At 39.4% G+C, this 23,166-nt stretch overlaps 1 protein-coding gene across 4 annotated transcripts in view; it reads left to right on the top strand.

The window, feature by feature from the left end:
* Trip11 (thyroid hormone receptor interactor 11) overlaps window positions 1-23,166 on the top strand; it is a 78,643-nt gene that overhangs the window by 26,004 nt on the left and 29,473 nt on the right. For 3 of the 4 annotated variants that reach the window (XM_028888299.2, XM_028888301.2, XM_028888298.2), the window contains exons 10-15: window positions 2,494-2,706; window positions 3,398-6,427; window positions 11,450-11,590; window positions 12,517-12,710; window positions 16,869-17,032; window positions 19,146-19,249. In XM_028888299.2, the coding sequence (XP_028744132.1) occupies window positions 2,494-2,706; window positions 3,398-6,427; window positions 11,450-11,590; window positions 12,517-12,710; window positions 16,869-17,032; window positions 19,146-19,249 (3,846 nt within the window). The remainder of the gene's footprint in view (window positions 1-2,493; window positions 2,707-3,397; window positions 6,428-11,449; window positions 11,591-12,516; window positions 12,711-16,868; window positions 17,033-19,145; window positions 19,250-23,166) is intronic. The other variant, XM_028888300.2, reaches the window with a different exon arrangement.

The raw sequence follows: 23,166 nt of genomic DNA, 5'->3' as shown, positions 1-23,166 counted from the left end.
GTGGCCCAGGATGTCCATTGTAGTAGGTGGGACTTTCTCACTGGTGAACAGTGAATAGGGATAGTTTTATTATTAGAGGTGGAATCTTTTTTAATGTGCTAGTAGCAAAGATGGAATAGAGTGCTATGATATACTGTTTGATATAGGGAGGAGCATTATGTTTGTGTCTCTGCGAATTAATTTTAAAAAAACCCTTTTTTCCTTTTTTTTTTTAAATGTATTTACTTTTATTTATGTGCATTGTTATTTTGCCTCTTGGTAAGTCTGTGTGAGAATGTCAGATCTTGGAGTTACAAACAGTTGGTAGGTGCCATGTTGGTGCTGGGATTTGAACCTAGGTCCTTTGGGAAAGCAGTCAGTGCCTTTCACCACTGAACCATCTTTCCAGCCCCAGGAATTAATTTTTTACCAAGGACAGATACTTCACTAGAGGCAGCTAAAAATTAGGTTAAAGTTAAAGGCCAGCACTTGAACTCAGTTTCAATTGTGAATTCTTTAAAGTACTGTGCGTTTATGGATGAAATTATTCAGTAATACATTCTGGAAAACTTCATGCCTTTGTTACTTGGCCTCTTGCCCAAATACAGTCTGTGTTACAAATTCCTAGAATACTACTTTTTCTGGTATATCAGAACATGTCTGGTTCTGCATATATCCTTAAGAAACACCAGAGTCAACATACCATACATGCTGTTCTTCTGTCCCTAACATTTTAGTTTCAGCTTCTTTCTGCATCAGTATATAGGCGGTGTTCTCAGAGAGGCATGATGATGGGTTTTCAGTTGTAAGTTGTTTGTGCACGGCCCTGGACATTGAGATCTGCTGCCATCTTTCCCAGAGTGCTGGCAGTGAGTCACCATCACTGTTTGTCGCTGTGTGTGTGCTGCTCTGGTTCTGCTCCCACTGAGCCCTCTTCTTTACCTAACTGATCTAACTCCAATTTGCAGGTGGAGGCCTCTCCACAGTCCTGTAGGGCAGCCTCCCAGTTTTTCTTATAGTTTCCATTTTCTGGTAACTGTTTCTCCTTGCTTCTGATGGTTAGTATTCACTGTAACTCTTCACTGAATTCTGTTTGTTTCCCACTTAACCAGATGTGCTTTTCAGATCAGCCTGAAAAAGTTATGTGCTGTTCTCCTAAATGGACAGATAACTTTAGAAAGATTTAAGGAAATATCATTTTCTTCCTTTTCTTTCTCTCTTTTCTTCCTTTTTATAATTTACTTATTTTTACTTTATGTGTACGAGTATTTTGGCTTCATGAAGTGTATGGATCACATGCATGCTTGATGTGTGTGGAGGCCAAAAGAGATGATCAGATTCCTTGGAACTGCAGGTACAGGCTGTTGTGAGCCGCATGTGGGTGTTGGGAACCAAACAGGAGTTCTCTGTAAGAGCAAGGGCTCTTAACTGCTGAGCTGTCTGTCCAGCACTTCACCCTCCTTTTCTCGTTGTTTGAGATAGGGTCTCACTGTATCCTACACTGGCCTGGCCTGTCGTTCACTATAGAGCCTCGGGCTGGCCTCAAATTTATAGCAGCCGTCCTGCTTCAGCTCCACAAGTGCTGGGGTGACAGGCGTGAACCCCCCCACATGCCTCCATCTTTCAAGGACAATTCAAAATAACTGTTTGGATTGGAAGGAAATGTGAAAGAGAGATGGTGGAGATACTCTCATACAGTTTTATAGGATGCTTTTATATGGGACTATTAGGTTCTCTCAAGGAAATTGAGATATGTATTTCAAAGTAGATCCCAGAGAAATTCAGTTTTAAAAAAGCACTGGGGGAAGAAGGCTTTATATAACTTATAACAGACATAACATGAGAAAATGATGTTGAATCATAGAGAACTGTCTAACTTGTTAGGTTTTCAAGAAAATGTTATTCCATAATTGACATGTGTAGGTCTGTGTTTAGTAATGTTGGGTTTGTGAGAGGGGAGCCTGGTCTATTTGCTCAGAAGGTAAAGGAAACAGATAGGTTCATTCTTTAGTTAAGAGAAGGTTTTTTATTCCAATAGAATCAAATAATAGGTCCCTTTAATGAGAAAATTGTCCCTTTCTTTTCTAATTAGAACTAATAGTCTGAATGGGTACTTTTTTTTTTCCCCAATTTCATTTAATCTGGCTGGGTGTTAGGGAGTGGAAGTGAAGAGAACTGGGAGGTTGGGGGCTTTTCTTAAGAGTATGTTTGGTGGGTATAAGGATAAGGGTGGTAGCCATGGGAATAGAATAGAAAAGGCTCTGCCCTGGGAATGGTCCTTTGCAAAGAAAGTAGGGCTAGAAAGTGAATGCAGAGTTGTAGAAATGTTCCACTTGGAGCTGTAAGTAAAACTGTACATGACTGAAGGCTGTGGTTTGTTCAGTAATGCTTCCAATACAAAGGATTTAAGATAGATCCCCCAGTTATGTTTATTTATGTCTGTATGCCTAATCTTTTGATGTCTTTTCTTGAATGATGGCATGTGCTGCTTTCCCTCTCCCCTTGTCATTTAAGGAAGAACTTCAGATGTCACTTTCCAAACTGAGCAATGAATATGAAGTCATTAAAAGTACAGCTACAAGGGACATAGATTTGTTTTCTCAAGTACGTGACTTGAAACTTAATTTGGAGGTGAAGGAACAAGAACTGAATCAGAGTATTCATGAGAATGAAGTACTCACAGCTGAGTTAGAAGAACTGGACAGGCAGAACCAAGAGGCTACTAAGGTAACCCTGCATTAAATGTGATGAGGCAGGAGGCACATGCTCACTCCAGCCAGTTGAACTAACATAGACAGGGATATAATTTTGTGGTTTAATATTTCAGTTCGCTTATGATCTAATCAAATTTAAATTTGCAGAACATATCTAAGTTGCAGCTATTCAACTTGCTGAGTTAGGATATGTAAACAAGCAAGCATGGCTTTGCTTTGGTAAACTGTATACAGAGACAGGTAGCAGCTTATGGGCTACCATTTCTTCAAGCCTGCTCTGGTGTTTAAAGGTTAGAAACAACATGTGTGATTAGCCTTTTTGATTTTAGATTCTTATTCCTAAAATGATAAACTTTTTATAAATTATTTTGTGAGACATAGTGGGATAGAAAGGTTTTTTGTTTTGTTTTGTTTGTTTTGTTTTTTCAATACAGAGTTTCTCTGTGTAGCTTTATGCCTTTCCTGGATCTTGCTCTGTAGACCAGGCTGGCCTCGAACTCACCAAGATCTGCCTGCCTCTGCCTCCCGAGGGCTGGGATTAAAGGTGTGTGCCACCACCACCCAGCCTAGAAAGTTATTTTTTAAGAAGGATTAGAAATACTCAGATTATTATTATATGATACATGAAATTTTATAAAATTTTCTTTAGATACTAACATGAGAAAATGTCACAAAGTTACTGTGCAAATTAATTTTTCTTTCAGCATGTCATTTTAATAAAAGATCAGCTATCAAAACAACAAAGTGAAGGAGATAATGTCATCAAGAAACTAAAAGAAGATCTAGATGATGGAAAACAGAGAATCCATCAACTGGAAGATGATAAAATGAACATTATCAAAGAGTTAGACATGCAGAAAGAAAAGCTAACTCACAGTGAACGGGCCCTAAGTGATTTACAGTTAGCCAAGCAGAAGCTTGAAGATAAAGTAGAAGACTTAGTAGATCAGCTAAGTAAATCAGAGAAAAATAATTTCAACATTCAGAAGGAGAACTGTGAACTGAGGGAACACATCAGACAAAATGAGGAGGAGCTGTCCACAGTCAGGAGTGAGCTGACTCGGTCCCAAAGCCAGGACTCTAATAGTGATTTGAAGGATGACGTCCTTAAAGAAAGGGAGACTGAAGTTAGAACCTTAAAGCAGAATCTTACAGAAGTAGAACAGCTCAACGAACATTTAAAGCAAGTCGCTTTTGATCTCAGGACAGAAAATGAAAAGTTGGTTGTAGCATGTGAGGATGTAAGAAATCAGTTGGAAGAATCTATTGCTGGTAACAACCAGGTTTCTCTGGAAAGAACTGCCATGCTGGAGACTCTGAAATGTGAGAAGGCACAGCTAGAAGCAGAACTGTGTGGAGCCGAAAAGAGGCTGTTGGAAGAAGCAAAGAAATACAAGCAAACCATTGAGGAACTGTCTAGCGCACGCAGCCTGACGACCTCTGCCTTGCAACTGGAACATGAACGCTTAGTTCAGCTCAGTCAGGAAAAAGACTCTGAGATAGCAGAGCTCAAAAAGAGTATTGAGCAGATGGATACTGATCATCAACAGACGAAGCAATCTTTGTTGTCTAGTTTAGAAGAGCAGAAACAATTGACACAACTTATAAATGAAAAGGAAATTTGTATTGTGAAACTTAAAGAAAAAAGTTCAGAACTGCAGGGGGAATTGGACAAATGTGCTCAGACCTTAAGAAAAAATGAGACTCTAAGGCAGACCATAGAGGAAAAGGATAGAAGTCTTGGAGCCATGAAAGAAGAGAACAATCACTTGCAAGAAGAGCTGGAGCGGATCAGGGAGCAGCAGAGTCGGGCTGTGCCCATGCCTGAGCCTAGAGCCCTTGACAGCACCACAGAGTTAGAAGCTGAGCTGTCTAGGCTGCACATAATCAAGGATCATCTGGAAGAAGAAATTAAACATCACCAGAAGATGATTGAAGATCAAAACCAGAATAAGTTGCAACTACTCCAGTCTCTACAGGAGCAGAAGAAAGAAATGGATGAGTTTAGATACCAGCACGAACAAATGAATATCACACACACCCAGCTCTTTTTAGAAAAAGATGAGGAAATTAAGAACTTGCAAAAAACAATTGAACAAATAAAAGCCCAGTTGCATGAAGAAAGACAGGACATTCCAACAGAGAATTCTGATATTTTTCAAGAAACAAAAGTTCAGAGCCTTACTATAGAAAATGAAAGTGAAAAGCATGATTTATCCAAAGCTGAAACAGAAAGGTTAGTGAAGGGGATAAAAGAACGGGAGCTGGAGATTAAGCTTCTGAATGAAAAGAATATCTCTTTAACTAAACAGATTGACCAGCTGTCCAAAGATGAGGTCGGCAAGCTCACTCAGATTATCCAGCAGAAAGACTTGGAGATACAAGCTCTTCACGCCAGGATTTCCTCGGCTTCCTGTTCTCAGGATGTTGTTTACCTTCAGCAGCAGCTACATGCCTATGCTATGGAAAGAGAGAAAGTAATGGTTGTCTTAAATGAGAAGACAAGGGAAAATAGCCAGCTAAAAACAGAATATCACAAGATGATAGATATTATTAGTGCCAAAGAAGCAGCCCTTATTAAGTTGCAAGATGAGAATAAAAAAATGTCCACTAGATTTGAAAGTAGTGGACAAGATATGTTTAAAGAAACTATTCAGAATTTATCACGGATCATTCGAGAAAAAGACATTGAAATAGATGCACTGAGTCAGAAGTGCCAGACTCTCCTGACAGTTTTGCAGACTTCTGGCACGGGTAGCGAGGTTGGAGGAGTTAATAGTAATCAGTTTGAGGAGCTCTTACAGGAACGTGATAAGCTAAAACAGCAGGTGAAGAAAATGGAGGAGTGGAAACAGCAGGTGATGACCACCGTCCAAAACATGCAGCACGAGTCAGCCCAGCTTCAGGAAGAACTTCATCAGCTTCAGGCACAAGTTTTGGTCGACAGTGATAACAATTCTAAACTACAAGTGGACTACACTGGCCTGATCCAAAGTTATGAGCGGAATGAAACCAAACTTAAGAATTTTGGGCAGGAATTGGCACAAGTTCAGCATAGCATAGGACAGCTTTGTAATACCAAGGACCTTCTTTTAGGAAAACTTGATATTATGTCACCCCAGCTCTCTCCTGGCTCATCGCTTACTGCTCAGTCAGCAGAGCCTCTTAAGGCAGGCCAGTCTGCTGGGCCACATGGGTCTTCTCAGCTGCTTCAACAAGAAGTGGATGATCTGAGACGGTCACTGCAGGAAAAAGATGCCACAATTAGAACGCTTCAGGAAAACAACCACAGACTGTCAGAGTCCATGGCTGCTTCCTCAGAGGTGGGAAGAAGAGAACATGAACAAACGGATTCAGAAATCAAGCAGCTGAAGGAGAAACAAGAGGTTTTACAAAACTTACTTAGGGAAAAAGACCTCTTAATCAAAGCCAAAAGTGACCAATTACATTCTTCAAATGAAAATTTCACTAACAAAGCGAATGAAAATGAGCTTTTGAGGCAGGCAGTGACAAACTTGAAGGAGAGAATATTGATTTTAGAAATGGACATTTCTAAATTAAAAGGGGAAAATGAAAAAATAGTAGAAACTTCCAGGGGGAAGGAAACAGAATACCAGGCGTTACAAGAGACCAACATGAAGTTTTCCATGATGTTACGAGAAAAAGAGTTTGAATGCCATTCGATGAGAGAGAAAGCGCTTGCTTTTGAACAGCTGTTGAAAGAAAAAGAACAGGTATGTTCTTGACGGGGTATGCAGGAAAACATTGAGGGCAGAGGAGCCCATTTAATGTGTTCATTACTTTATGGATGGTGTTTCCGAGGAAGATGAAACTTGCTCACGTAGGAATATTTATTTGGTGTTTTGGTTTGTGTACAGTTTCTTCACCCCCAAATTACTGGTTATTTCAAATATTTTTAGTAGTAGATTAATTCTTCATAACCTCCTAAGTATAAAACCAAGATTCAGTAGCAAGTACCATTTTCCTTTGTAGTAGAAGTGAGTCATAGAGCAGTTCTTAAGGGATGATAGAGAGCAAACCCAGGACCTCTGCTATAGGGGCATTCTACTTTTTTTGCTGTCCTTGAACTCACAGAGATCCGCCTGCCTCTGCCTGCTGAGTGCTGGGGTTAAAGATGTGTGCCACCACCACCTGGCCTGGCAAGCATTCTACTTAGAAGCTATTTCCTCAGCTGATCAGAGGGAAGTTTTTTTTTTTTTTTTTTTTTTTTTTTTTTTCTCTGAGACAGGGTTTCTCTTGTGTAGCTTTGCGCCTTTCCTGGAACTCACTTGGTAGCCCAGGCTGGCCTCGAACTCACAGAGATCCGCCTGCCTCTGCCTCCCGAGTGCTGGGATTAAAGGCGTGCGCCACCACCGCCCGGCAAGAGGGAAGTTTTGAAGTCACTTTAATGACATTTTAGGCATATTTCAGTGGCTTCTAGAAATGGCCAACATTTTAGAAATTTCTGGATGAAAGGGAAGCATTAAGAGATGTATTTGACCGTGAGCTGCAGTAAGGGTACTTCTAGTATGTATATATTTGTGTATGTATGAGTGTATGAGAGAAACTGAAAAGTTTCAGAAACCCCAAATTATCCATGTAACATGTGATAAACTATTAGAAAAAAAATATGCCTAATGAGCCATTCAATTGACTTTATATACTATTTATTTATTTGTTGCGTGTGTTGCGTGTGTGTGCTCCCGGCACAGTGGATGTGTGAAAGTCAGAGAATATCTTTAGAGGGTTGCTTCTTTTCTCCACTCTCGGATCAAATTCAAGTCATTAGGCTTAGCCACCTTTCCCCACTGAGCCATCTTGCTGGCCCTGAATTGGCTCTGATGGATCAGTCCACAGTTTGAAACATGTTTGGAGTAGTTCCTTAGACAGAATGGGCTCTGCCAATACCCTAGTCCCGGCTCTTTCACTTCTAGAACCTGGGGTATGTTTTGATCAGACTGGTTTGTTTATTCACTCTTAAAATGGAGGGCCATAGCAGTTCAGTGTAAAGTACCAGTAGCTTTTGATGTGTGCAGTGGCATACATGCTCACTCTAAGCTTTAGTGAACTTGTTTTATGGCTATTTTATATGTTGGGTGTGGCAAGAACTAATGAAGATAGTCTGAAGTACTGTACTGTGTCTTTGGCATTACTGTTTAGTATGAATTCTTCACTTTGGTAGTAGAAATTCAGAAAGGGCATGATAGACAGAACAATACAATATTCAACAACAGTTTATTTTTTTCTTATTTTGGCAGTGCTGGGGATTGAACCTAGGGCCTCATGCTTACTAGGGAGGCACTGTGCCACTGAGTTATATCCCCAGTCCAGTATCTGCTTGAACATGTATCTGCTGCTAGACACAGGATTAAAAATGTTAAGTTCTCCAGTAAGAGTCCTGGATTATCTGATTTAAAAGGTATACTGTTTGGCTAGGCATGGCAGTCCATGTAATCCTAGCACTTGAGAGATGGAGGCAGGAGGATCAGGAGTCAGCCTTGACTACTTTATGAAGCTAGCCTAGGTCTTTCAGAGATCTCAGCTTGAATGGTATTGGCCTGTACCAGTCTAATTGGTTTAAAAGATCTTGGAGCATGGACCTTCCCACTGTTCTCTGACTGACAATGGGTATTGTAGTTTATGGTTCTAAGAGCATAACTGGGAGGTGGACAGTGAAATATCTTGTTATACTGAATGTGCCTTTTTATGCAGTTTTGGCATTGGTGCCATTTTCTTCTATTATATTGACATCTATGGATCTAAATTATGCAGATTTTATTGAAGATCTACCTTGTCTGAGTGAGAGTTTCTATTGTTGTGAAGAGACCCCACGACCATGGTGACTCTTCTAAAGGAAAACATTTGAGGTGTCGGCTTACAGTTTCAGTTACAGTTTAGTCTGTTACCATCATGGCAGGGACCATGGCAGCTGGGAGTATGGTGGTGTGCAGGCAGACATGGTGCTGGACAATTCTACATCTTGATCCAAAGGCAACAAGAAGTGAACCTGACATACTGGATATGGCTTGAACATATATGAGACCTCAAGGCCTGCCTCCACAGTGACATACTTCTTCAACAAGACCACGCCTACTCCAGCAAGGCCATGCCTCCTAATAGTTCCACTCCCTTTGGGGGCCATTTTCTTTCAAACCACCACATACCTTAAGTATTCTATTATTTGAATGTATTTAGTATAATCTAAATATTTTTCTAATGATTTTCCTTATGTAATTTAAGGGTACCTTTGTTTAACCTATACAGGTTGAGCAGCTATAATATAGAATCAGAAATGGTCCAAAATCCAAAATCCAAGACTTTTTCATCACCAACCTGATGGTGTGCCACCTCACAGAGCTTATATGCCCCCCTCTTCCGAGTTGTTCCCTGAACCTTAGGTGTGGAGGCTCTGTTGTAGATGAACTAACAGGATGGGCACCTCACATTCAGTTAGTCTTTTTATTTTGACCAGTTGTAAATTTATGTAACTGTCTCTGTCCATTGCAAAAATAAGCTTCTTTGTGGGGTGAAATTGACGAATATCTGTGGATCTAAGCATGTGTTTTTAGAATGGAGTTAGAAATTGCACTGGTTTAGTAAGTGGGAGTAGTAGGTCCTCCTCTAGGGTCACAGGGAGTTGGCTAGCTTTACACTACTGGGAGTGAATCCCACCTTGCATAGCAGGCCGTAAGTCCATCAGACAGCACCATTGGTGATATCTTAGCAGGCTGGTCCCTGTTGTCCATAGGCTTTGCAGATGGGTAGGAATATTAGTTGCTTTTTTCCTTAAGCTTCTTGCATTCACCTTTGGATATTTTGAGAGCCTGGTGCTCAAGGAAGAGGCTTCTAGGTCAGTTCCAGTTCAGTTCCTCCAAGTCCTGTGTCCAAAGTGTGTAGTATCTTCAGCAATAGGTTTACCTTCAAGTTCTGGGAGGTAACCAAGGGCAGTGTCAGTATTGTTTGGGGAGTCTCCTGGACCCTCTTGACCAACAATTCACAGGGAGCTGTCTAATGCCTAGCTCTGGGATTTTTTTGTAGGGTAGGCTGTGGCTCTTGCAGAGGACATTGTCATTCCAAGTGGTATGACTTCATATAAACTATATGTATGTATATACACATACATTCATATATGCATTTTTAAAGTAAAGATGAAATAATATTTTCCTATGGCTTTTTCAAATGCATTTATTATTACTTATCCTTCCTTCTTTCCTCCTCCTCTGTTATCCTGCCAAGTTAAGTCTCCCCTGAATTTTTCCATTTTCCCCTTCATATCACCTGTGTCCTACTATCTTAAAATGTTTCTTTCATTTTTCTGTATTTTGTTTTTTAAGTACTAGTGATTGAACCTATGGCCTCCTCACATATGCTGGGCAAGTGTTCAACTACTAAGCTAGATTCCCAGACCTCTTGAAAACGTGTGTATGTGTGTGTGTGTGTGTGTGTGTGTGTGTGTGTTGGGGGGGGTTCTTGAGATAAGAGTCTTGTTATGTAATTCTGAACTTACTATGTAGTTCAGGATGGCCTTGAACTCAAAGAGATCCACTGGCTTCTGATGGAATTAAAGGCATGTACCACCATGCTGGCTCCCTTAAAGATATTTCCTTTTTTCTTTTTTCTTTTTTTTTTTGAGACAGGGTTTCTCTGTGTAGTTTTGGTGCTTGTTCTAGCTCTCGCTCTGTAGACCAAGCTGGCCTTGAACTCACAGAGATCTGCCTGGCTCTGCCTCCCGAGTGCTGGGACTCCCGAGTGCTGGGATTAAAGGTGTGCACCCGGCTTCCTTTAAGACATTTCTTTCTTTCTTTTTTTTAAACATTTATTTATTTATTTATTTATTTATTTATTTATTTATTTATTTATTTATTTATTTATTTATTTATTATCTATACAGAAGAGGGTGCCAGATCTTATTACAGATGGTTGTGAGTCACCATGTGGGTGCTGGGAATTGAACTCAGGACCTCTGGAAGAGCAGTCGGTGCTCTTAACCTCTGAGCCATCTCTCCAGCCCCCTTTAAGACATTTTTTTTTTTTTTGGTTTTTTGAGACAGGGTTTCTCTGTGTAGCTTTGCGCCTTTCCTGGAACTCACAGAGATCCCCCTGCCTCTGCCTCCCGAGTGCTGGGATTAAAGACGTGCGCCACCACCGCCTGGCTAATACATTTCTAATGAACATTTCCTTTAGCACAGCTTTGGGTTTATAGACAAGTTGTAGAGCTTGTAAAGAGAATTTTCATCTACCTTGCATGCACTTTCTCTTATTGTTACTATCTTGCATATTTCAGTGGTTGTTACAGCTAAAGAACTAGCATTGCAGCAGTGCAGATCCATGCTTACTGGATCCTTCCGTCTCACTACATGTCCTGCTGCTGTTGCAGGGGCTATGTAGGACACCACATTATATTTAGATGTCATAGCCTTATATATATATTATGTATACAGTGTTCTGCCTGCATGTCTGCCTGTTGGCCAGAAGAGGGCACCAGATCTCATTATGGATGGTTGTGAACCACCCACCATGTGGTTGCTGGGAAATGAACTCAGGACCTCTGGAAGAGCAGCCAGTGCCCTAAACTGCTGAGCTATCCTAGATGTCACATCTTAAGCTCCTTCAGATCGTCTCTTTTTTGGATTTTGAATGTTGTTGGATTTTGTTGACATTGTTGTTATTGACTGTATTTTAAAAATATTTAATGAAGAAAATGTCATTTTGAAAATATATTATTCTTTAAAGCTAAAGTTATTTCTTTCCAAAAGGGCAAGGCTGGGGAGTTAAATCAACTTTTAAATGCAGTTAAATCAATGCAGGAGAAGACAGTTACGTTTCAACAGGAGAGAGACCAAGTTATGCTGGCCCTGAAACAGAAGCAAATGGAAAACACTGCACTGCAGAATGAGGTATACGTTTATTGTAATGGACCGTGATGCAGGCTGTATGTTTTTTTAACCATTAACTAAGGCAAATGAAATTATCTTGTGGTTTTTCTCTTCCTTTTATGTGCTGTGGTAGGACATATTATAATTTGATTTTTTGAAATGTTAACTGTGATATGTACCTTATGTATAAGAAAATTGCCAGGCAGCGGTGATGCTTGTCTTTAATCCCAGCACTTGGGAGACAGAGGCAGGCAGATTTCAGTGAAATCTAAAAGGCCAGCCTGGTCTACAAAGTGAGTTCCAGGACAGCTAGGACTATTACACAGAGAAACCCTGTCTCTAAAAACAAACCAACAAACAAAAACCAAAAACCAAAAAAAAAAAAAAAAAAAAAAAAAAAAAAAAAAAAAAAAAAAAAGAAAAGAAAAAAAGGAAGTGAAGAAAATTACCTTATAAAGTATGAAAAAACATGACATTTACTAAAAAGGTACTCTGCCATAAAAGCCCAGTACTTCTGTATGATTCCATTTCTGTTATAACCATGCAAATGAGACCTTGCAAATGTAAAGCTTCCATTTGAATCTTTTTTAACATAATTTGGGGAGAAGTTTTCCTGCTATAAACACACTTTGCAGTGTGAGGCATTAGAATATTAATATATTGTTATATATAATACATAATTAATTTACTTGTTATAACTAAGTAAAACATGTTATATTTATGTTATTTCTTTAGATGTCACAGCCTTATTTATGTATAATTAAAAAATAAATAAAAATAATTATTTAAAATAAATGCTATAATTAATAATTATAACAACATTGGTAGTTATGTATAATTTATTAAGATATTAGTACATTTCCATGATATAGAATAATTTGATGACATAAGTGTTCTGTAGGAATGAGCATTGCATAAAGGAAAAGTAAAGAAGGTCCTCTCCCTAGGTTCAGCACTTACGTGACAAAGAGTCCCGGTTAAACCAGGAGCTACAGAGACTGCGCAACCACCTCTTAGAGTCAGAAGATTCTCACACCCGGGAAGCTTTGGCTGCAGAAGATAGAGAGGCCAAACTGAGGAAGAAAGTCACAGTGTTGGAAGAAAAGCTAGTTTCATCCTCTAATGCCATGGAAAATGCAAGGTAATTTTTTCTTTTTTCTTTTTGCATGAACTTTAACTGTTCACTTGTTGAGCATCATGCTCAGTAAACGTTTCGCTTATATTCAAGTTCATTAAATCATTGTCTCCATTTTTACAGTTGAAATATCTTAGGGTAAAGTGGTGTAAAACCTTGATCAAGACAGGCACATGGTGTGGGTCTCATGATGATTTAGCACTCAGACTTTCTGCTATTCAGTTCCCCCTGCCCCCCACACTTAATGTCACTTGTCGTTTTAGGGGACTAATCTTGAGAATCTGGCAGGTTGTATTGGCTCTGTCTAGTTCCCGAAGAGCTAATTTAATTCATGTGGTATGACTTTTCAGCAGATAATTGAAGGTTGACAGCAGGTGGATGTTAGAAATGAAAAGTATACAGGAAGGGGCAGGCTGGAGAATGGATCAGCTTGAGGAACCAACCGTGGCTTTTTAAAAGTTTTCAGTTATTAGGTTCCTTCTTAAATATTTCAAATTTTTATTTTTCTCAGTAGAAAGATTTTATTCTTAGTACTTGGTTTTGTTTTTGAGACAGGGTCTCACTAACTTACGCTGCCCTTAATTTTGAAATCCTGCTGCCTCTGTTCCCCAAGTGCTAGGATTACTGGTGTACATAAATGCACCCTATTAGAATATTACATTTTAGAAAAATCATACACGCTAAAAAGACATAAAGCGAAGCTCTATTCACCCAAAATCATCCTTTGCACCATTTTATGCCTTTATATTTATACATATATATTCTGTCTTTTAAGAGCAAAAATGACATCATATTATTGCTTCTGTTTTATGACCTTTTTTTTAGCACTCGGTAATATGTCATTATATAGTAAGCCATATATTTCTACAGCAACATTTTATGACTACGTAGTACACCAGTAATATATTTACTGGACACTTGGAGGTTTGGGTTTTTTTTTTTTTTTTTTTTTAATTTATGTGTCCCATGTGCACATAATGTGCACATACATAACTGTAAGTACCTGCAGAAGCCCCAAGAAGGCATTGTTTCCCACTGGAGCTTGAGTTAATTTGAGCTATCTGATAGGGCTGCTAGGAATCAAACTTGGGTCTTCTGGGAGAGCTGGAAGCCATTTCTCTAGCCCTAGAGTGTTTTAACTTTTAAGTATAACTAAGAATATTGCCATGAAAACTGAAAATGTACTTCTGTATTGATGTCAGAATATTTCCTAAGTGTATATATTGAGAAATGGAACTTTTAGGTCAAAGGGGCATTTTAAAACTTTTGCAATTGTACTGTTAATGAACTTTTAGGAAAATTATGTCTATTTATATTTCTAAATGCTATATTACATTTTTTCCCTCTTTACTGTGTACGGTGCTGGGGGTGATATGAGGAGACAGTAGATAGTTCTGTCTTCAAAGAGGTTGTAAATAGAGACGGCACAGAAAGTGAGTCCTTTCCCTACGTACATGACATGTTATTGTGCTTTCTGATTTAGATGGAAAAACTTGTTTCATGTGGAAATTAAAATGATGAGTGGTCATTTGCACATGTGTGTTATTACATTGGCAGAAATGCCGAAACACCCTCAGGCTGTAACAGTACATGCTAAAACCCTTCTTTAGAGGCCCTCATTTTCTCTAACACTTTCAGTCTCTATCCATTTTATTTACCCTTTCCTGTAACTTCCGAGCTAAGCATCCTCAAAGTAGAACTCTGGCCTTATCTGAGCAATCTGTATCACTCAGCTCTCCAGTACTGTTTTCCTATTTCTTTCCCCCCCTACTTTTTCTTTTCATGTTCACTAAAGGATGGACCTGACTCTGACAAGAGTTTTTCTGTGACTCTCATCTATTTTTCAAATTCTGTTTTCTTCACAAAGGGTTATTATCTAGTGCCCCATCCCTCATTTCTAAATCCAAACCCTGAGGTAATGTCTTTTTCTGAACCAGTATGGAGCTTTGAATCTTTGATGGCTCTTATGTTTACATTTAGTATATAGCTAATTGTTGCACGTCTTTACCTCTCTCTATCAAAGAAAGTGTGAGTTCCCCTGTGGCTAAAAATAATGCTGTTCATTTGTCTTCCCACAACATATATTAAACATAGACTGATAGACAGTAAATATTTGTCATGTGAGTAAATCCAATCTGTAGGCCACATTGTGGTATTTTGATCCTTACCAAAGTAACACCTGTTGTCTGTTAGCTTTCTGAGTAATTGAAAAGCTCATTTGTCCTTACAATCATCCTTTGATTTATTTGCTAACCAGTCAAGTTCAATGAATAAAAGCCCAGGGACATTTGGGGACAGTTTAGATCTTAGTTTACCTGTGTTGCCACAAGAGGGTGCTGTTGGGTAAAATGTCTTCCAAGTGAGTTGCTTTTAATTGGCTTTTAGTTAATCTTGAGTAAGGGTTTAACTGAATATGAAATACTAATGAAGACATTGTGGTATTCTAAAAATAATCATCAATCATCAAAGATACGCTCTAGAGATAATATATAAGCCAGACGAAGTGTGGTAATGCATGCCTTTAGTCCCTTTAATGCCTTTAAGCACTTTGGAGGCAGGGGGATCTTTTTTTTTTTTTTTTTTTTTTCAGTAGTTTTCAAACAGTGGTTTATTAAGAGGCAGGTGGATCTTTAAGAGTTTGAGGCCAGCCTGGTCTACTTAGTGAGTTACAGACTAGCCAAGGGATACATGGTGAGACCATGTCTCAAAAAATACATATATTCATAAACAAATAAATAAGTAAATAAATAAAAGATGTCAGTCAGGATAGGTGCTATGATGTTAGTATTGCCATTGTGACAGGATCTATAATCTAGCAGACAAGCCCCTGGCCATGCCTGTGGATTGTGTTCCAGAGAGGCTGATTGAGCTGGGAAGACCCATCTCAACTGTGGACAGCATCTTCCTATGATCCAAGGGCCTGGATGGGATAGAAAGGAGAAAGCAAGCTAAACACAATCATGCCTTGCTGTCTGCTTTTTGACTGTGGATACAGTATGATCAGCAGCTTACACAAACTTGCCACTGTGACTTCTCTGCTGTGATGGACTGTACCTGCCCACAGACTGAGCCAATAAGTTCTCTTAAATTGCTTCTTGTCATGTACTTGGTCACAGTAATGGGAAAAGCAACAAATACAGTTGCTGTATAAGTCTCTTAGGGATCTCTGGGTTCATAGTTGGAGAAATGATAGGGCTTCTGTATGTGTTTGTAACATAGACAGAAAGTTAATAGAAGAAGATAAGCAATCAGAGCACCTTGTCAGAAGGATGGTCATTGGAAAGTTATGGGTTTACCATGATTCCATGTGTGAGATGCAGAAAGGTGTCATCAGAGTCCATTCCTTATTAGAGCTAAAGCTGACAAAATGACCTTGAAGATTTGAATTTATGATAAATTATGTTATGGAATTTAAGTATGAAAACTTGAAAGTTGCATGCTACTTGTAAACCTTTTTTGAGGGGTGGGCATAGTTTCTTATTTAGCCTAATTTTTTTTTAAGATTTATTTATTATGCATACAGTGTCTGCTTGCATGTATCCCTGCAGGCTGGAAGAGGGCATCAGATATTATTATAGACGGTTGTGAACCACCATGTTGTTGCTGGGAATTGAACTCAGGACCTCTGGAAGAACAGTCAGTGCTCTTAACCTCTGAGCCAGTTCTCTAGCCCCTTAGCCTAATCTTAATTCTTAATCTTTAAAAGGGCCATCATTTGTTGAGAGTCACTTTCACAGGATGAAACAGATAACAGAAACAGATCAAAGAACTCTTGAGTGCTTTTTGTTTGTTTGTGGCTTAACTAGAATTTAACACTCTACATGTAGGGAAAGTCAAATCAGAGAAGTATGGAATCTTAGTTTGTAAAACTAGACAGAGCTCTGGAGATGGATGGATTGACAGATGATGGGTGGTGGATGGTGACAGTGCTTATTCAGCAATGTGAATGGACTTAATGACTCCACACTATGCACTTGATAGTGAATACTCGGTGAATGGTTTTACCAGTAAAAAATGCAGAGAAGCTTTTTGTGTGTCTTGCTACATACTCACTAAATACCTTGCAATATAACCGGAATTTAATATATTAAAATGTAGGGAAAGCATTTTTTGTTAAATTACTTAAGTAGATGAAGCAGTTTGCCTTTATTCTTTTATTTGAAGTCATCAAGCCAGTGTGCAAGTAGAATCTTTGCAAGAACAATTGAATGTGATCTCCAAGCAGAGGGATGAGACTGCCCTGCAACTTTCTGTCTCTCAGGAACAAGTAAAGCAGTATGCTCTGTCACTATCCAACCTGCAGATGGTTCTCGAACATTTCCAACAAGGTACGTTATTTACCTGGCTGATGTCTTAGTGAAGAAAAATTGTAGTTATGGTAATTTTGCCTTATTTGAATATGAAGGTAGGTATAGGAAATCCCTAAATGGTTACTGACTTGTTAAGAGAAAGGTAAGTCTCCACCAACAAGTAAATTCACACTCCTTTTATGATTAAAATTATTGTGATTTTTTTTAAAGTTTTAGTATATAACTAATTAAGATGAATGTGGAGTATAACTCTTTTGTGGTTTTTTTATTTTTTATTTTTTTGCTTTTGGTTTTTGGTTTTTTGAGACAGTGTTTCTCTGTGTAGCTCTGGCTGTCCTGGAACTCACTCAGTAGACCAGGCTGGCCTCTAACTCAGAGAGATCTGCCTGCCTCTGCCTCCTGAATGCTGGGATTAAATGCATGCACCACCGCCATCTGGCTTTTTTTTTTTTAAACTATTTTATTTATTTATTTTATGTGTGTTGGTATTTTGCCTGGACATTTGTCTGTGTGAGGGTATTGGAGTTACAGACAGTTGTGAGCTATTATGTGGGTGGTGGGAATTGAACCTGTGTCCTCTGGGAAAGCAGACAGTGCACTTAACTGCTGAGCCAGAAGTTGAGTTAGAAAGGTAAAGAAAATGAAGAAGGAGAATCAAGTGATAAAGGAGGGCTTCTCACATCGCTGGTGAGAAGACTCGGTGACTAGGTGCTTGCTGCTAAGCATGATGACCAGAGTTTGATTCCCCAGGACCCACATGCTGGAAGGAGAGAACTCATTCTTGCAAATTCTCCTCTGACCTCCACATGCACACTGTGGCCCGAGTACACTCAGACATACACACAAAGTAAATAAATAAATATTTATTAAGGGACTGGGCATGGTGGCACACACTTTAATACTGAACTAGGGTGACAAAGGCAGGCAGGTCTCTGTGAGTTTGAGATAAGCCTGATCTACGTAATGAGTTCCAGGACAGCCAGAACTACATAGAGAAGACCTTGTCTCAAAAATCTCACAAACTTTAAAAAAAGAGAAGAGAGAGAGAGAAAATGTAAAAGAAGCTCATACAAGAGGAGAATGACACACAGAATGATTAGGTTTGAGATTCTAGAGTTTGAAGCCCCTTTTAAGTGTTAATCATTGTAATTGCTGATCTTTGAAATATTAGCTTGTTCTTAGCTGTTCATTTGTGTTTTGAGATGTCTACATTTCTACTCTAAGTGGAATACATTTTAGAGACACATTAAGAGAGACCAGAACATTTTTATTTATGCTAAGAACAATTTTTTTTGTTTGTTGGTTTTTCAAGACAGGGTTTCTTGGTGCCTGTCCTGGATCTCGCTCTGTAGACCAGGCTGGCCTCGAACTCCCAGAGATCCGCCTGGCTCTGCCTCCTGAGTGCTGGGAATAAAGGAGTGCACCACCACCGCCTGGCAACTAAGAACAAAGTTTCCTTTTTCACGTTTGCCCTACTTTGAATAGGTTTACCCACTTTAGATCACTGACCTATCAAAAAATTTGTTGACTCAGTACATATAATTATTAATTGGGTTAACCATTAGTTTATTGGAGGGTTAGAGGATATCTTGGTGCCTAAGAAAATCTTTATATTTGTACTCACCCGGTCCGGACACGGACAAGATTGACAGATTATCAATCCTGTCCGTGTCCAGGCCGGGTGAGGTTTCCCGTGTGACCCTTTAGGGCTGTGCACTTAGTTGAGGTCTTTAATATACGATTCCCAGGTGTGGTGGTTCACACCTTCAATCCTAGCACTGAGGAGGCAAAGGCAGGCTGATCTCTGAGTTACATATCAGCTGGGACTACAGAGTGGGACCAAAAAGTAAAGTTTTTAATGTAATTGCCAGACTGACTCTGAGAACGAAGGAGTGTGGCAAGGAGGCTGTAGAGTGTTGCTAAAGAGGGAACAGAATGGACTTATTGCACAGACAAGAAGAGTCTGCAAGGCACACGGGCCCCTGGTGTTAGTGTACTTTATATGTTCTCTGCAACATTTGTACTTCCCTTTGAGGTGTTTAAATGTTTTGTTTTTAATTATTAAAAGTCCAAGTGATGCCAAATTCCAGCTTTATTGCAAAATATTACTATAACTTTCCTTTGTCCTTAGAGGAAAAAGCTATGTATTCTGCTGAATTAGAAAAGCAAAACCAGCTCTTAGCTGAATGGAAGAAAAAAGCAGAGACTCTGGAAGGAAAAGTGTTATCGTTGCAGGTAGGCAAAATGCTTTCTTTTCAGATCTGTGTCTTGGAAATAGTCTCAGAAACCATTCATCTACTGTTTACTGTTTGAGTGATAGTTTCCAGCCTCCTACTGGGTATAGCAATGAATTGTCAGGTTCGGAATCTCCCAGGTGACAAAATTGAGAGCAGTCACAGTGAATGTGAGATAAAGGAACTTGAAATGCATTAGCACACCTCAGTATCTTAGGGACTATGCAAAATGAAAACAAATTAATCTGCAGGATTCAGTTGAATTTTTCTCTTTTAAACAAAATGTTTTGTATGTTGTATTTGATATGTATTAAAATTGCATATATTATCTTTTTTAATCTTTTAGAACTGCAAGGGTCCCCTCTCTTCTTACTGATTTTAGTAATCTGAGGGAGTTTGCTTTGTTTTGTTTTTGTATTTTGAGTCAGGGTCTCACTTTGAGGCCCAGGCTGCACTTGAGCTCTCAGCCTTCCAGATGCCGGATTGCAGGTGTGAGTCGCCATGCTCAGTCTTTTCTTTTAAAGCCTCTTGCAAATTTTCCATTTTATATATAAAAGTCATGGAAGGTATGGGTGAAGTCAACCGCACTGCAGAGATATGACACCAAAGTGACTTGCTTTGAGTTTTAGAGACAATTTCCTCAGTCATAGGTGGATTCTGACAATAGTTGCTGAAACTAATCAAATCCCCTTACTTGGAGTTAATGACAGTGCTTATTTAGGACTATTGATATTCTAAGAAAATTTTAAATTTTATATTAAATACTAAGTGGCTGTAAAATGTTTAATGTGTATAATATTATATATAAAATATGTACACAATAGAAGGATAGCAATTTAGCAAATGCCCACATTCTCTTACCCACCACAATTGGAATGCTGCCTTTACAATTCTCCCACAATCCTCCTTCCACTTGTTTCCTATGGAAACTGATGTTCACCTTGTTTTCCTGTTTACCGGGAAGGACCTTTTTTTTTTTTTTTTTTTTTTTTTTAAGAATTTTTTTTATTAATTTTACATACCAACCACAGATCCCCCTCTCATCCCTCCTCCTGCTCTTTCCCAACCTTCCCCCTCCCTCCCGCCCTTTATCCCCTCCACCCCCTCCTCCAAAAGGGTAAGGGCTCCCATGGGGAGTCAGCAGAGCCTGGTACATTCAACTGAGTCAGGACCAAGCCCTTCCCCCCTGCATCAAGGCTGAGCAAGGTGTCCAACCATAAGTAATGGGCTCCAGAAAGCCAACTCATGCACCGGGGATGTGTCCTGATCCCACTGCCAGGGCCCCCTCAAACAAACCACGTTACACAATTGTCTCAGAGAGCCTAGTCCAGTCCCATGCAGGTTCCATGGCAATTGGTCTAAAGTTCGTGAGTTCCTATGAGCTTGGTTCAGTTGTCTCTGTAGATTTCCCCATCATGATCCTCTCCCCCTCCCCCAATATAATCCCTCTTCCCTCTCTTTGATTGGACTTCTGGAGCTCAGCCTGGTGCTTGGCTATGTATCTCTCCATCTCTTTCATCAGTTACTGGATAAAGGCTCTATGATGACAGTTAGGGTGTTCACCAATCTGATTACCAGGGTTGTCCAGTTCAGGCACCCTCTCCACTATTGTTAGTAATTTAAGCTGGGGTTGTCCTTGTGGATTCCTGGGAATTTCCCTAACACCAGGTTTCTCCCTAACTCCATAATGTCTTCCTCTTTCAAGATATCTCTTTCATTGCTCTCCCTCTCTGTCTTTCCCCCAGCACGACCATCCTGTTCCTTCATGTTCTCATCCCCCATCCCCTACCCTCTGTTGTCCCCCCTCATCCCCAGTTTACTCATGGAGAGCTCACCTGTTTCCCCCTTCCCTAGGCGATCCATGTCCCTCTTAGGGTCTTCCTTGTTTCCTAGCTTCTTTGGAGCTGTGGGTTGCAGTCTGGTTATTCTTAACTTTACATCTAGTATCTATTTATGAGTGAGTACATACCATGTTTGTCCTTCTGAGTCTGGGTTACCTCATTCAGGATGATATTTTTTTAGTTCCATCCATTTGCCTGCAAATTTCATGATGTCTTTTTTTTTTTTTTAACTGCTGAGTAGTGCTCCATTGTGTATATGTACTACATTTTCTTTATCCATTCTTTGGTTGAGGGGCATCTAGGTGGTTTCCAGGTTCTGGCTATTATGAATAATGCTGCTATGAACATAGTTGAGCAAGTGTCCTTGTGGTATGATTGAGTATGCCTTGGGTATATGCCCAAGAGTGGTATCCTTGGGTCTTGAGGTAGATTGATTCCCAATTTTCTGAGAAGTTGCAATACTGATTTCCAAAGTGGCTGTACAAGTTTGCACTCCCACCAACAGTAGAAGGGTGTTCCCTTTGCTCCACATCCTCTCCAACATAAGCTGTCATCCGTGTTTTTGATCTTAGCCATCTGACAGGTGTAAGATGATATCTCAGAGTCATTTTGATTTGCATTTCCCTGATGACTAAGGATGTTGAGAAATTCTTTAAATATCTTTCGGCCATTTGAGATTCTTCTGTTGAGAATTCTCTGTTTAGCTATGTAGCCCATTTTTTAATTGGATTGTTTGGTATTTTGATGTCTAGTTTCTTGAATTCTTTATAGATTTGGGAGATCAGCCCTCTGTCAGATGAGGGGTTGATGAAGATCTTTTCCAATTCTGTAGGCTGTCGTTTTGTTTTTCTTACCCTGTCCTTTGCCTTACAGAAGCTTCTGAGTTTCAGGAGGTCCCATTTATTAATTGTTGCTCTCAGTGTCTGTGCGACTGGTGTTTTATTTAGGAAGTGGTCTCCTGTGCCAATGCATTCTAGGCTGCTTCCTACTTTCTCTTCTGTCAGGTTCAGTGTGGTTGAATTTATGTTGAGGTCTTTGATCCACTTGAATTTGAGTTTTGTGCATGGCGATAGATATGGATCTCTTTGCAGTCTTCCGCATGCCCCCAACCAGTTATGCCACCACCATTGTTGAAGATGCTTTCTTTTTACCATTGTATAACTTTGGCTTCTTTGTCAAAAATCAGGTGTTTGTAGGTGTGTGGATTAATGTGAGGGTCTTCGATTTGATTCCATTAATCAACGTGTCTGTTTTTATGCCAATACCAAGCTGTTTTTATTATTATAGCTCTATAGTAGAGCTTGAAGTCAGGGATGGTAATGCCTCCAGAAGTTCCTTTATTGTAAAGGATTGCTTTGGCTATCCTGGGTTTTTTTTTGTTTTTCCATACAAAGTTGAGTATTGTTCTTTCGAGGTCTGTAAAGAATTGTGTTGAGATTTCGATGGGGATTGAGTTGAATCTGTAGATTGCTTTTGGTAAGATTGCCATTTTTATTATGTTGGTTCTACCTATCCATGAGCATGGGAGATCTTTCCATTTTCTGATATCTTCTTCAATTTCTTTCTTCAAGGACTTAAAGTTCTTGTCATACAGGTCTTTCACTTACTTGGTTAGAGTTACCCCAAGGTATTTCATATTATTTGTGGCTATTATGAAGGGTAATGTTTCTCTGTTTCTTTTTCGGCCAGTTTATCTTTTGTATATAGGAGGGCTACTGATTTTTTTTAGTTAAGCTTATATCCTACCACATTACTGAAGGTGTTTATCAATTGTAGGAGTTCCCTGGCAGAATTTTCAGGGTCACATATGTATACTATCATATCATCTGCTAATAGTGAAATTTTTACTTTTTCCTTTCCAATTTGTATCCCCTTGATCTCCTTTTGTTGTCTTATTACTCTAGCTAGAACTTTGAGTACTATATTGAATAGATATGGGGAGAGTGGACAGCCTTGTCTTGTTCCTGATTTTAGTGGAATCATTTTGAGTTTCTCTCCATTTAATTTGATGTTGGCTGTGGGCTTGCTGTAAATTGCCTTTATTATGTTTAGGCATGTTCCTTATATTCCTGATCTC

This window comes from Peromyscus leucopus, chromosome 14, assembly GCF_004664715.2.
Source record: "Peromyscus leucopus breed LL Stock chromosome 14, UCI_PerLeu_2.1, whole genome shotgun sequence".
NCBI lineage: Eukaryota > Metazoa > Chordata > Mammalia > Rodentia > Cricetidae > Peromyscus > Peromyscus leucopus.
This window is presented reverse-complemented; position numbering and strand designations above follow the sequence as displayed.